This window comes from Excalfactoria chinensis, chromosome 1 (genome assembly GCF_039878825.1).
Source record: "Excalfactoria chinensis isolate bCotChi1 chromosome 1, bCotChi1.hap2, whole genome shotgun sequence".
In the NCBI taxonomy this organism is placed as follows: Eukaryota; Metazoa; Chordata; class Aves; order Galliformes; family Phasianidae; genus Excalfactoria; species Excalfactoria chinensis.
Genome location: NC_092825.1, coordinates 152,968,502 through 152,980,637, shown reverse-complemented (window position 1 = coordinate 152,980,637; position 12,136 = coordinate 152,968,502). Strand labels below are relative to the sequence as shown.

Sequence of the window (12,136 nt, the reverse complement as noted above, 5' to 3'; positions counted from 1 at the left end):
CAACTTGATTCATTGACCTTTAACTGTCATTTTGGACCATGTTTTTCTAAATCTATATTTTCAAGTTAAATCTAGAGAGTTAATTTGATAAGAGACTGCCCAGTACATTCTAATGCAATTAATTTTTCCTTTTTTCTTTTTTTTTCTTTTTTTCTTTTTTTCTTTTTTTCCTTTTTTCTTCTTCTCTTTTTTAAGTAAAAGCTTTTAATTTTTGTTTTGTTTGTTTGTTTGTTTGTTGGTTTGTTTTAATATAATCAGTTTAATGGTCTCTTGTATGTTCTGCTAATCCAGTCAAAGTAGTTACTTAACACTGAATGTGGTAAAAAGCAACTAATGTTCAACTTCATTAAGGCTTCTATTAAATAGACGGCTTACTGAATTTCTGCTGGTTTTATGTTGTTGTTGTTGTTGTTTGTTTGTCTGTTTGCTCGTTTTTTAATGCCTGAACTACTACCTCATATTATTTATTTCCAGGGTTCTCTAATGCACTAAAATTATGGTTACAAGCTTCAGTTCCATCAAGATTGTACAGCACAACAAAAGGACTAAATAAACATTGAACTTTTTGAGTATTTCAGACTTTATTGCTAAAACATATTTTATCTTCTTTTTTATTTTCTTGTACAGATACTCTCATGCAGGTGGGATGGATTACATACAACTCTTGGCACTTCTGTGTTTCTGGCACACATGTAGACTGCTCTGTAACAGTGTTACTAAGAGCAAGCAGGAAACATAATGTGATAAATGAGGATTATTTAGTATTTTCTCAGTGATGGTAAACTACAGGACTATTCTGTCTTCTGAAGTTCATATTAAAGGAATAAGGTTGCTACATGTGTTTCTTCACAGTAGGATACAACTCCTCAAATATTTATACATTACAGAGACAGATGCATGCAACCTAACCTTATAATCCCATTTTACAGCTTTCCCAAATACTGGGGAGCTCGATAAACAGGAAGCCGATTAAATTGGCAGTGTAACTCCATTAATAGGATTCGGATTTACCTTATTGACAAGCCAGTACTGTTAATATGATCCAGTATATTAAATTGACAGGAAAACTGGAGCAATAGAATGTATCTGCAGTCTAATTGACAGGGAAGCTCTTTCAGAAGGTTCTTAATGTGCTTTTTATTGACAGTGCAGCTTCAGTAAGTACATATCATTGGTGAACAGTGTAAATATATTAGATACAACTGTACCCATAGATTCAGGTGAAGTAGTTATTATGATGTTTTCGCATACTTCCATCTTCACTTTGATTTAGGTTGTATCAAGCTCTCTCATAAGATCTTCACAGAGGCTTCTTAAAGCTCCAGTCTAACTGCATTGCTCACAGGCATTTGACAGGCTGTGAATTATTTTAAATGTGTTCATCATTTTTAAATGAATAGGGGCAATACAGAGCAATGCAATAATGTGTCATGAATTTCATTAGGTTTATTTATTGATGCTGTGATAGCAGGAGGAGAGCTATTGTACTTTCAGATAGAGCTCTTTATGTGGTGTGATATTTAGCACTTCTTCCACTTCTTCTGATCTTACACATTCTCCAAAAAATAGTTCATATTGCAATTAGATTTTTCTAGTCCCATTTGCCAACTCTGCACATTTTCTTCCCAAACTGTAGTAATTTCATTAAATGCTTATATGGTTCTGCACTGCAAAGTAAAATAAGGCTCAGAAGCCTAAAAACCGTTGTAAGACCAACAGCAATTGGAGTTCAGTCTGGAAAATCTTCTTAATTCCCTTTTTAGTAGAAGGAAGATTTGGGTTCAGTTTCCACACTTTTTCCTAGTTCTATCTTAATGAGAAGTCTGCCCATAAATGTGTATCCAGTATCTCCAGCAGAGGAGTTATCTTTATTTTATATATGGAAAACTGATCAGTCTGAACTCACCCTTTCTCTTGTCTTACAGGTCTCTTTATCTACCAGGGCCACGCAAAAAACTGTCTCTCTTACAGTGACCTTTTTAGCTTCTTCAGAATTCAGGCTTGGTGCAACCATCAATGAAGTGAGAGAAATCTTCACTGGGCTCTGTTTTCCAGTCCTCACACTACATTAAATCATTGTTTTCTGGGCTCTGTTTTCTCTCGTGCCTTGTGCAATGCAGAGTAAATTCTTGTAAAAACTTGAAAAATAATTGTTTTCAGTGAGACCGTGCTACAAATAGAACTATCTGTGGTACCTTGAAAGAAATTCTCTAATAAAAAAGATTAGTAACATCTATGTGTAACAACTGTAGTATGTTCTGAGAAAATTAGTATGTGGATCAGGCTGTCTGGGGAGAATCTGTTTTCTTCCACTCACAGGAAAGAAAAAAAAAAAAAAAAAAAAAAAAAGTTTCTGTCTCCTGAGTTCTACCTTTACATTCTTGAAGCCCCTCTAACCATTTGACTGAGTAGCCCAGCAGCTCTCCCTTATGATTTTGCTTTTCTCATACAAGGGAAAGAGAAAACACCAGCATCCTTCAGTAAAACATACAGCAGACTGGTGAATGTTATGATCTTGTGCTTCTGACTGGTTTTCTTGCCATGTGTTTCTGAAGAGTGTCATACATGTCAGAAATTCACATAAATACACTGTTCTTATAACACTAAAATACTCATTTTGCAGCGTGTGAAACATCTCAAATATGCACAGTCATATAAGTTATGTCTCAAAAATATTTTCAAAGACAGAGTGGAGGGCACATACTAGGACAAGAGTTGTTAAAACAGCTTGCTTAATTTGGCCTTTCAGATAAAATAGAATCATTTATTAAAAGTTTATGCTCAGTTCTTCAGTTTTATTTTTGATGTTGAGGTAGTACCTTTTCTTAATGAAAGAAGTCTTGTGAAATCAAAAGCTGTTCTTCAACTGTTCTAAACAAACAGACTCACTAGATCTAAGTGGACGACTGAGGAGTTCTTTTATTGTTCTATATTGTTTCTAACAAAATCAAGACAATTGTTTGCTCTTTCTAAACCTGATTTGGCAAAACATATTTTGTCTTGAAAAATGATTGATCTTACATAAGATAATTGTTTCTTGGGGGAAGGGTGGGAATTTCTCAAGAAAAGATGCAGAAAGGGCTTGAAGTAGATGTTAAGTAGTCATCTGATAAATAGGAGAGATATTTTATTTCATTTTGTACTTTATGTTTAATTAAAATGAATTTAGAGTCAGCAAAGACATCTTGCTTTATTATAGTTTCAGGTGTGAACATCTACATAAAGTAGAGTTGTGTTGAATCATTTCTAAAAATGTGATACTTGTTCTTGTAATTCTGCAAAAAAAAATTATGAATATTCTAGCAGCCGAATATTCATAAAACTGATTAATGTTTTAGTTCTTTTTTACATTTTTTAAACACATCTTTCTCTAATGTGACTATTATTTCTGGACATAATTTGTCAAGAATACTTAAATATTGCATTTCTCCCTTCCTCCCTCTTTTTCTCTCTTTTCCTCATTTCTATGTTACAGTCAGATTGACTTTATGAACCATTTTTTTTTCAATTTTATTTATTTATTTTTTTTCAGAAGAGAGGTTTGTTAAAATGAAAGCTTTTTCTTTTATTGTTGTTAATTTATAGTCAATTTCCAGAAAGTGGATTGATTGCTATGGGGCTGTCATTTTTATCCTGATATTCTTTTTTTGGAAAAACTAAAACCAAACTCTAAACTATGTAAGATTAATGTAAGGAATGCTAAAGATATTCTCCATAATTCATTGTCCAGGCTGGTTCAAACTGTTTCGAGAGCTTTGTTTTTATTTTTTTTTCTTATGAGATTTTTTAAGGCTAATGAATCTTATCAGGAATTTGTTTTTGGTATTCCCTTCTTGGCTATAACTTTTCATTTTATTTTCCCTAAGTTAAACTTTTAGAATTTATAGCCAATTAATTGGTAGAACCTTACCAGTTTTATTTTACATGTATAAACTGTTGTATTCCAAATTCACCATGTATGAATAATACATACCAATAATTGTAGTTTACAAAGACACTGTTACATCTTAACATGGAAGCACTGAATGTAATAGAATGAGTGGTTTTCCAGAACGTAGACAACAACTCCTAAAACATGTTCTACACGTTCATGCAAATACTGGTCAACAAGTGATTATTCAAGGTAGACTGTTAGACTGTGACAATTATATTGTCACATCTGAAGACCACATACCAGAAGTGTATTTTGTACAGGCTTAATTTGCCTTTACTTCTATTTTCTTCTTCAAAAGTAATGTTATGAAGTCATAAGATACTTGTTGAAAAGCAGTGACAATAGCTTTTTTTTTTTTTTTTTTTTTTTTTTTTTTTTTTTTTTTTAATCAGTTTTTGGTAGCTTTTGGGAGCTTTGTATGAGTTCTGGTCTCTTTCAAAATGTTGTTTTTATGAGCTTCATGTTTTTATGAGCTTCATTCTTCTGGCAAAACTGACAAGTGTGTACTCAAATCCTCAAGAACTTTTATGTAACATCACAGTACTGTCAGTGTTCTTAGAACTTCAAATTTACTGTACAGTCACATATTAGGACAGACAGATATAAGAAAGCATTTTTAGGGGGCAGTTGAAAGAACTCTGGAAATAATATACCTCCTCCTGCTGGAAATAAATTAGTTTGTGAAAATAAACCTTTTCTTTAGGGGAGGTGCAATATGTTAGAGTGATATCCCAGACTTTTAATTCTCCAGTATTCATCTAGGATGATTTACGATTCTCAGTTTTGTTTTGTGGACATTCTGTCAAGTATGTTTTTTTGTGCTTTTTTTTTTTTTTTTGTAAAAAACTCATGGCTTAGTGCCCTCATTGATACTCTAGCCCTCAGTCTTCAATTTGGGTAATGTATGTTGTGTTCGTTTATTTATTTATTTTAAACCAGGTAATTATAATTCCATGTAATTCACTTTCCTCCTGGTATGATGCAACTTGCTTAGTGTTAAACTGAATATCTTGCTGGTCATCTAGATTATCCCCGCAATTATTGAAGGAAGTCAGCTCCAGGAGCAGAACAAACCTAAAGCTAGATCGTCAAAATGGAGTGAATCTTGTGTACATATCTGTATCTGTAATGTTAGGAAAGGGATTCTAGTTGATTAGGTCGTCTTCCAGATGTTTATCTGTAGGTGCACTGAAACCTACCTTAGAACTGGAGGGCAAGCAGAGAGACCCAATTCTGATTTCCTGGAAAGGGCTGCCTACTCAAAAACAAAGGGTTTATTTGCTGTTGATAAATTTTTAAAGTAGCACTTACTTATTTTTTAACATTACAGCTATGCAGTGTTAAGAGATATGATTAATGCATGAACTGAAATGTGTAATATCACTTCTATAGAAAGTGAAAAAAATTTAAGTATATGACTTCTCACTTCAACTAGAATTAGAGAATAAATAAATAGACATTCATATCTCTCTGTAATCTGCTGTGTAAAAGATTTCTCAAACTTGTGTAGCCTTAAAATTAAAAGTTTATTTTTACATATCAAACAGGAAAACAGCTATACTCTACTGCCTAGATCTCGGAGTTCCTGTTACAGATACCATAAGCATGATATTTCTGTAGTTTATAACAGGATAAAGCTTAATGCTTTTAGAACAGAAGAAAAAGAATTCAACTCAAAGTTGTGCAGATATCAACGGTTATCAAGTATGTACATTTGTCCTTTTGCAGCTGTGAACTCACTGTAAAAAGACAATTATTTAGATGCAAAATACAATATGGAGGAAACTGGTCAAATTTTGGTTGATTTAAAAGCCATTTATTACCATAAATACAGAATTTCTCAGAAGTAATTCCCATTATTAAGACAGCAACCAAGATTTTTTCTAAGCTTCTATTTTAAAATTCATATTTTGGCTACCGTATTACATGTTTTTATTTCCGTGACAGTGCAGAAACAAAAGATTGACCAGTTCTGACCATGATTCAGATTATAGATAAGTCCTTAGCACCACCTTTAAGGAGCTGCTATAATTAATTCCAGGGCAAGAGTCTGATTTATGTTTCTTAATCAGATAGGAGAGAATTGATGAAAATACATTTTCATCAACAGACATCTTGTCTGACAACATCATAAAAAATAGAAGTGTTGATTCTAGTAGCTGCTGTGTGAGGAGGCACATTTCTCGCATTAAAAAAAAATAATAATAATAAAAAAATAAAGCAAACAAACAAACAAACAAACCAAAAAACCACGAGGTTAGTTTTCTAGGGCATCAGTAACCGAGATATTACAAAACAGATATGAGTTCTGCAATTATGCAGATTTACTTGGGAAGAGAAGTATCAGACTCTGTGTATGTTGTAATGATATATATGATGTGGATTTGCTTCTCACGAGATGCTGGCTTGCAAGATTAAATATAAGAATGTTATGCCATTTTTATTCTAGAGACACTGATTAAAAACAGGATCTTCTCTGTTTCTCAATGTGTAAAGCCCCCTCAATGAAGTAGTTAGATTTGCAAAAGTTTGAGTGTCTGTAGCTGAAAATGTGAGTACTTTAGAAAAGCAGACTTGGAAAAGCAGTGGCACCACACTGGATTTTATGTGCCTAATCTTCAGAATTCTTCTGTATTGCTTGCTCTTCTTGGACAGTATTTAAGAACCTTTATAAGCTCACCATTTAATGCTTCTAAAGAACAACTGTCTTTTTGTACATCAGGTTTTCAAAGGGTATGTAATTTTGGTATGATAGAAAAGTCATATGTAACATACTCTGCAACTTAAATTATAAACTAATTCAAAATGTGAACACTTTTTTTTTTATTTTTATTTTTTTAAATAATCCTATTTACTTAAAGCCAAAAAACTTCATCACCAGTAAGAAGAATGTGAAGAATGTGTGGTGTAAATATACCTCATAAATCCTGAATAGAAGACAGTTTATCTTTTGTGATAAACTGTGTTTCTCTGAAACACACAAGATAGGCAGGAGTACATATATTTCACATATGTTTTGAGGGTAGCATGTGGCTACTTATTTTCTGTTGTGAACATCTTTGACTGTTACATTTCAAATGTAACTTCATATGTCTTTTTCAAGGTCCAGTATTCCAGTGATACAAAGGGTAGCAAATATTTCTAATTACCATGTGCCTATCAAACTGAACAAACAAAAACAGCCAAGCAACCCAAAATAAATCATAAAAGACAAAATGGAGAGTGAGAAGGAAGAATAAATATCTAGGAGACCAGTCATTTGTGTAAGCACTCACTATACAACATTAAATCTCATGTTGGGCTTTCCATTAATTGAGTGCTGCCTGTGCTACTGATGCTGATATGCGAGATGCTGTTGGAAAACTCATAGCTGCTGCGAAGCATAGTGGTGTGATCTGAAGTGATGCAGAAAACAATAGGCGCTCTGTCGCTAGGTCAGCTGCAAGATGAAGTGACATGCACAAATCTGCAGTATATGGGGTTTTGTGAAAGATTCAGTCTCTCTTCCAAAGAACTTCAGCTGATGATACAAGGGGAATTCAGTTCCCTTTGGCAGGACTCCATGTTGGTCTGGATGCTGTAAATACCTCTGCTTCTACAATTACTTAGCTTATGCTGCTAAAAATATACTCATGACAGAGTTAATGAAAGTATCTTCTTTTTAAAACCACTTGTCAGCAACAATCATTTAATGTTCTTGTTTGCATGTGTGGTTCTCATTATTCAGATGTAGCTATTAATACTGATGAAAATTAAAGAGAGAAAACCCAAATATTTTCCTAATTGCACTTTTCCAGTACCATTTAAAAACAAACTAAACCCCAATAGCTATACAAGTATTATATATTCCTTCTTTTCCCTTTTCCTTTTTCCTTTTTCTTCTTTTTACTTTTTTCTTCTTCTTTTCTTCTTTCCTTTTTTCTTTTTTTTTCTCTTTCTTTTTCTTTCTTTTTCTTTCCTTTTCTTTCCTTTTCTCTGTTTTTCTTTTCTTTGCTTTTCTTAATTTGCATGTTTTGTAGAAACATGAAATTGCATTGCAGTAGTAAGGGCTTCAGAATCCCAGTAGATGATGTAATTATGATTAAAAATTAGTATTATTGAATAATTCACTTTTGTAATACACAAAAGTAATTTTTTTCTCTCATTTTCAAAAACCATCAGTCTTAATATCTAACTAATGAAAAAATATAAACAGTGTCATCTGTCAGGTTGCTCACAGAGAATGCCACTTACTGGAGCCTCATTGTTTACTTTAGCAGGTAATTTGTGGACCGGAATCATTTAATTGTTCTGAGCACATAATTACATGCCAGCATTTTCCAATTTAATTAAAATGTACAAATCTGAAGATTAAGGGAATTTTTGAATTATTAATCATTTCTCCTCTAGGAAATCTTGTTGCTCTGCAGGAGATTTGTCCAGTGTACAACTATACGTATTTTTTTCCTTCTCTTTCGCAGACAGACAATTTTCCCGCAGAGCCCAATTACATGGGCAGCAGGCAGCAGTTTGTTCAAAGGTAAGGCCTATTAAATAACTTTCTCGGCTTCCCCATTTGCATTCTTGTCAAAATTGCTTTGCCAGAGAGTACGATTCAACTTAGAACAAGTAAATACAACTCTCTCTCTCTCTCTCTCTCTTTCTCTCTCTCTTTTTTTTTTTTTTTTTTTTTTTTTTTTTTTTTTTTTTAAATATGTATTTCAGTAGCTCCACTTTCAAGGATCCAGAAAGAGCCAGCTTGAGGGACAGCGGGCATGGGGACAGTGATCAGGCTGACAGTGACCAAGACACTAACAAAGGCTCCTGCTGTGACATGTCTGTTAGGGAGGCACTCAAGATGAAAACTACTTCAACTAAAAGCCAGCCACTTGAACAAGGTGAGTGAAGCCTCCAGTGCTTACAAAGCGTAAAGTTAAGCCATCATTATAAACCTATTAGCAGTGCAGTTGCAGCGTAACAGGATGGAATAGCCCTCTGATAATACTATCAGAGGAAACTGTAAATCTTGTAGCTAGCCCAGAGCAAAAGCATTCAGGATCTTTCAGAATGAACATGAAATGAAACCACAAGTATCCTTTTTTCCGTAGAACGAAAATAGATTAAAAAAATATATATATAGTACTTTTCTAAAATGATTAGAAAATACTTTATCTCCACTGGCATTGCCTGTGATATATTATATACTATTCTTCAACCAAAGCGTGATTTGAAAACTCAACTCAGACATGACTGCAACAGATAAAAGAATAGCAGTCATTTACATTCCTTGTGTATATTGGATGTGAGGAAAAGAAAAGAGACTTGGGATATCAGACAACAGTAAAAACCGATCAGAAAGTGTTTCCATTTCAATAATGTATTTTTCTATTTGTAGTGTTGATTTCATAATTAATAGTACTATGAGAATTGTCAAATAAGATAATAGTCTGATTTTTAGTATAATTTCACTCACACTTTAGGAAGGTATCGAAGATGAGTGTTGGTGAATCAGTTAAAATTACTTATAGCAGAACAATGACCACAATCTCTGCAAGCCTTCATTCTAACAAATAAGCATGTTTATTTCTTCAAACTCTGTCTCCAATGCATTTTTTTTTTTCCAGATATGCTTTATCTAATTTTGAGATCTTTTATTTCAAAAGGAAAACTTAAAACAAACAAACAAACAAACAAAAAAACCCCACAAATAAACAATAATAATAAAAAATTGAGCTCTTTAGTATTGTGTGTTTATGTGATTTTGCCTAGATTGTAGGGAATAAGAAAGAGCACTACTGCTGGAATGTTTTGTATATTTACTTTAGGTTAATTGTTTAAAGGATTATACAGTCTTAGAGTAAGTTAAGAGATGATTAAATAAGTCAACGTTATTGAGAAAGTACATTTATAATTAATCAGAAAAAAAGATTTTTATTAATTGTTGAGTAATTGGATCTAGATTCTTTTTGTAGCTAGTCCAGTCTGAACTGTTGTACAGTCATTAGGAACATGTTTCTGGTTATGTTGGGATTGCAAAGTGGCTTTTGCTACATAGAATATTTTGAATGCTGCAGTATAATTTATTCTGTGTATATTTGAGGATTGACCTCAAATATGACCTTATTTCCCAAGTAATAAATGCCAGAAAGATTATTTTTTCCTAACCTTCTGGCACAGCAAGTCTCTGCTTATAATTAGACATTGATCCGTATAAAGATGCAGTAGTAGACTTTTTTTTTTTTCTTCTTTTTTTTTCTTTTCTTTTTAAAAAAACTGTATCTAATTTTCTCAGTTTTGTTTTAACATAAAGACTGGATTTCTACCCATCAAGTACAGCAATGAAAGCATGAGGTTCTAAAGTTCAAAAAGTTTCATTAGGAAAATAATTTACTGCTCTAAATAATTAAAAAGTTAGAGCTTTTTAGAAAATCACTATATAGCCAGAGTTCAAATTTTATTGCAATCTGTCAATATAATGTTAAAAGGAATACAACTCAAAATATAAAAACATCACTAAGCAGGTTAAGCTATGAAAGATCTCTGAAAGACCTGTTTGTCTTTCTTATCTTTTACTTTCCCCATTTTGTTTCTGAGATTTTAAATCCCTTCAGAGGTTCAAACAGTTTAAGATCATTCTACTTACAAATCTTACAGGAATTAATAGTTTTAAATAGGTTTGCCAAGTTATGTAAAAATTCCTGCTTGCTCCACCTGGAAAAGCACGTGTTATTCACACATTTTATGTTCAAATAATAGAATAATATTTTTATTTGTTGTGGTTTGTGCATAAAAGCTATGACTGTGTTTCTTTAAATGACATACAAAGATGAAAATGATATTATAATCCATAAATGATATTTAATAAAAAAATAAAGTGTATTATAAACTTTCTTAGTAAGTCCTGAGAATGTTTATCTGTTAAACTGTAAGACACTGTGGAGATAGGGAAGTTTTTTTGTTTTTTTTTTTCTAGTTGCTTAGAAGTCATTGCTTTCTTATATTTTCCTGTGCTTTTCTGACTTAATATATCTCTGGCAGATTATTATTATTATTATTATTATTGTTATTCTTTTTTTATTTTGTTTTGTTTTTTGTTTTTTGTTTGTTTATTTGTTTTGTTGTTGTTGTTGTTATTGTTGTTGTTTTTAACTATCTCTCACTAGCAACAGAAATCTTGCTTTCAATATGTTTGCTGTTCACACTTGTATCCCACAGAGGGGGCATTTTTGCATGTGCTTTTGCCTGGTTAATGGTAGCGCAGATCCTAAGAATAAAAGAAAACTGGAAATAGATCCATGAAGAAAGACCAAAAGAAAACTTCAGCACTGGTGTTAGAGACACCTCTAAGACCAGTTTACCACATTTCTCTGTGGAACAGCACATCTTTAAGCTAAAGTATATTTGACTAGGATAAAAGTGCTGGACTCAATCTTCAGCAATTAATAATAATAACAATAATAATAACAATAAAGGTGAGATTAAATATCACATGAAAATAGAACACTTTCTTCATAATCACAATGATATTTTGCATCTCTATGAAAAGTATTAAATATAGTTTTTAGTTGTCTCCTTCTCCGGAGACATTCAAGACACGCCTTGACACTTAGCTGTGCAACCTGGTCTAGGGAGCCTGCTTTGGCAGGAGGGGTTGGACTCTGATCTCTTCCTGACACTACAATTCTGCGATTCTGTGATTCTGTGATTGTTCCTCTGAACTTGTTTATGGAACAAGACTGCAGTAACTTGTGCATTTTTATTCTAATTTTTTTTTTTTTTTTTTTTTTTTTTTTTAAAGAAAGATACATGAAATTGAATATTCTACAATATCTATCTGCAGCAGAGTAGATATTATAAGAATTTTTTTTAAGAATGATTTTTCTGAATGTTGATTTCCTTATATCAGCTCAATATCCACACTGGTGCATTTTTAACACATTCATTATTACATCTAAACTGACAGAACGTCCTTCCTTATTTTCTACTGTGAATACTTTGGTCAGGAGAATAGTACTTCTGAATTTAAGAGAATTTATAGCATGATCACTGTTCTCATTCTTTTTGTGAAGTCCATGGTACACACTGAAGCTTCAGTTGGTATCTACTGATATTTAGCTTTTAGATTAGTATCTTGCATTTTTAATTACAGGTTTACTATGAAAAATGTCAAATATTCATAGTGTCTTAAACTCAGCAGTTTAAAGCTGATCGAGGTAACATGTT

General features: G+C 32.5%; 1 protein-coding gene across 4 annotated transcripts in view; it reads left to right on the top strand.

Moving 5' to 3' along the window:
• The window catches only part of PCDH17 (protocadherin 17), an 80,562-nt gene that overhangs the window by 20,467 nt on the left and 47,959 nt on the right, over positions 1-12,136 (top strand). For 3 of the 4 annotated variants that reach the window (XM_072357439.1, XM_072357421.1, XM_072357448.1), the window contains exons 3-4: positions 8,395-8,453; positions 8,639-8,811. In XM_072357439.1, coding sequence (XP_072213540.1) covers positions 8,395-8,453; positions 8,639-8,811 — 232 coding nt within the window. The remainder of the gene's footprint in view (positions 1-8,394; positions 8,454-8,638; positions 8,812-12,136) is intronic. The other variant, XM_072357431.1, reaches the window with a different exon arrangement.